The 1,260-nt window shown below is 41.8% G+C and overlaps 1 protein-coding gene across 1 annotated transcript; it reads right to left on the bottom strand.

The window, feature by feature from the left end:
* Positions 1–156: 156 nt before the first annotated feature.
* LOC108254156 lies at positions 157–1,206 on the bottom strand. Its single transcript, XM_017449146.1, has one exon. It carries the CDS (start codon positions 1,204–1,206, stop codon positions 157–159), a length of 1,050 nt encoding a protein of 349 aa, XP_017304635.1.
* Between the last annotated feature and the right edge of the window lie 54 nt (positions 1,207–1,260).

Genomic DNA, 1,260 nt, shown 5'->3' with positions numbered 1-1,260 from the left:
GGATATTCAGGTACATAATTATGTCGTTGTACCCTACTTCCTGAGACGGACTTGACCATATAGTCCCATTCAGGTACCTACCCTCAAAAGAGCCAGTGTTATTGTCTGTGGCTTGACAGGGCTGGTTTTGTCTCAGTTTTACGTCCTCCAGCGAGACTATTCTTCCATGTAAATAACTCCTGTTAGTTCCTCTTCGGAATCAGAAGAAGCGGCTTGTTGGACCTCTTTTTGTTTTTTCTTGGTGCAGATTGACCTTCGAGAGTTCTTCTTATTCTTTCTTTCATCTTTCAAAACCAATTCAGCTTTCTCAGGGGTATCTGTGAGAATCATACTCTTACCACTTCTTCTTCTCTTCTTTGTTGCTGATGCTAGATTTATCTTAGGTAGGCCTCTGTGCTCCTCAGGACTTATAAACTTCTTTTTACAATCAGCATATCCACTTGTTGAGGGCTCAGTAGAGAGTAGGGATTTCTTATCTGTGAGAGGTGTCTTAGGCAATTCAGGAATTGTATTTTCAATGTCAGAAATTTCCTTAGGGTACCTGATTTCGTCATCCTTGGTGGTGTGTTCGATTGGACCTACAGATCCAAGGCCATCCTGTCCTAGAGGAAACTCTTGGGGGTGTCTCATTCCATCATTCCTGGTTAGAGGTTCATTGGATGTGTCATTACTTAGGGAAGTAGCACTGGGAAGTAGATCTCCATCATTCCTAGTTAGAGGCTCGTTGGATGGGTTTTCAACAATGAGTGTAGGAGATTCTTCAGGTAATGGCCTTTCGGTCACCAAACTTGGCATATAGTCTGAATCTTGGAATATGTCTTCATCCATAGGATAAATCCCAGTCGTTCTGAACGCACTCATGATGGTTACTGGTGTCAACGCTTTGGGAAAAGCTTCCCCTACAAAACTTGCAACTTCATAGATAGACACATTTTTTGCTGGATTGCGCATCATCCAAGATTTCATGGCACTAGTATAATATTTTTGAAATGGTGAATAAACTCCAACATCTAATGGTTGCATCTTGTGAGTAGAATGTGGGGGGAGAGTTAAGATGTGCACACCACTGGCTTTTGCTAATTCATACACTTGAATGTTTATGTGGGATTCATGATTGTCATAAATGAGAAGACTTGGATTATCTGGGGTGCTGTAGGAATACTTGATAAAATGTCTGAGAGTTTCCACAAAGAGCTCGGAATTCATCCACCCAGTTGCATTTGCAAGACCAAGCGTATTAGCTGGGGCACCTCTTATCAT

Source organism: Diaphorina citri, unplaced genomic scaffold (assembly GCF_000475195.1).
Source record: "Diaphorina citri unplaced genomic scaffold, Diaci psyllid genome assembly version 1.1 scaffold14258, whole genome shotgun sequence".
Taxonomy (NCBI): Eukaryota; Metazoa; Arthropoda; class Insecta; order Hemiptera; family Psyllidae; genus Diaphorina; species Diaphorina citri.
Note: the sequence above shows the minus strand (reverse complement) of the source record. Positions and strands in the feature narration are given on the sequence as shown.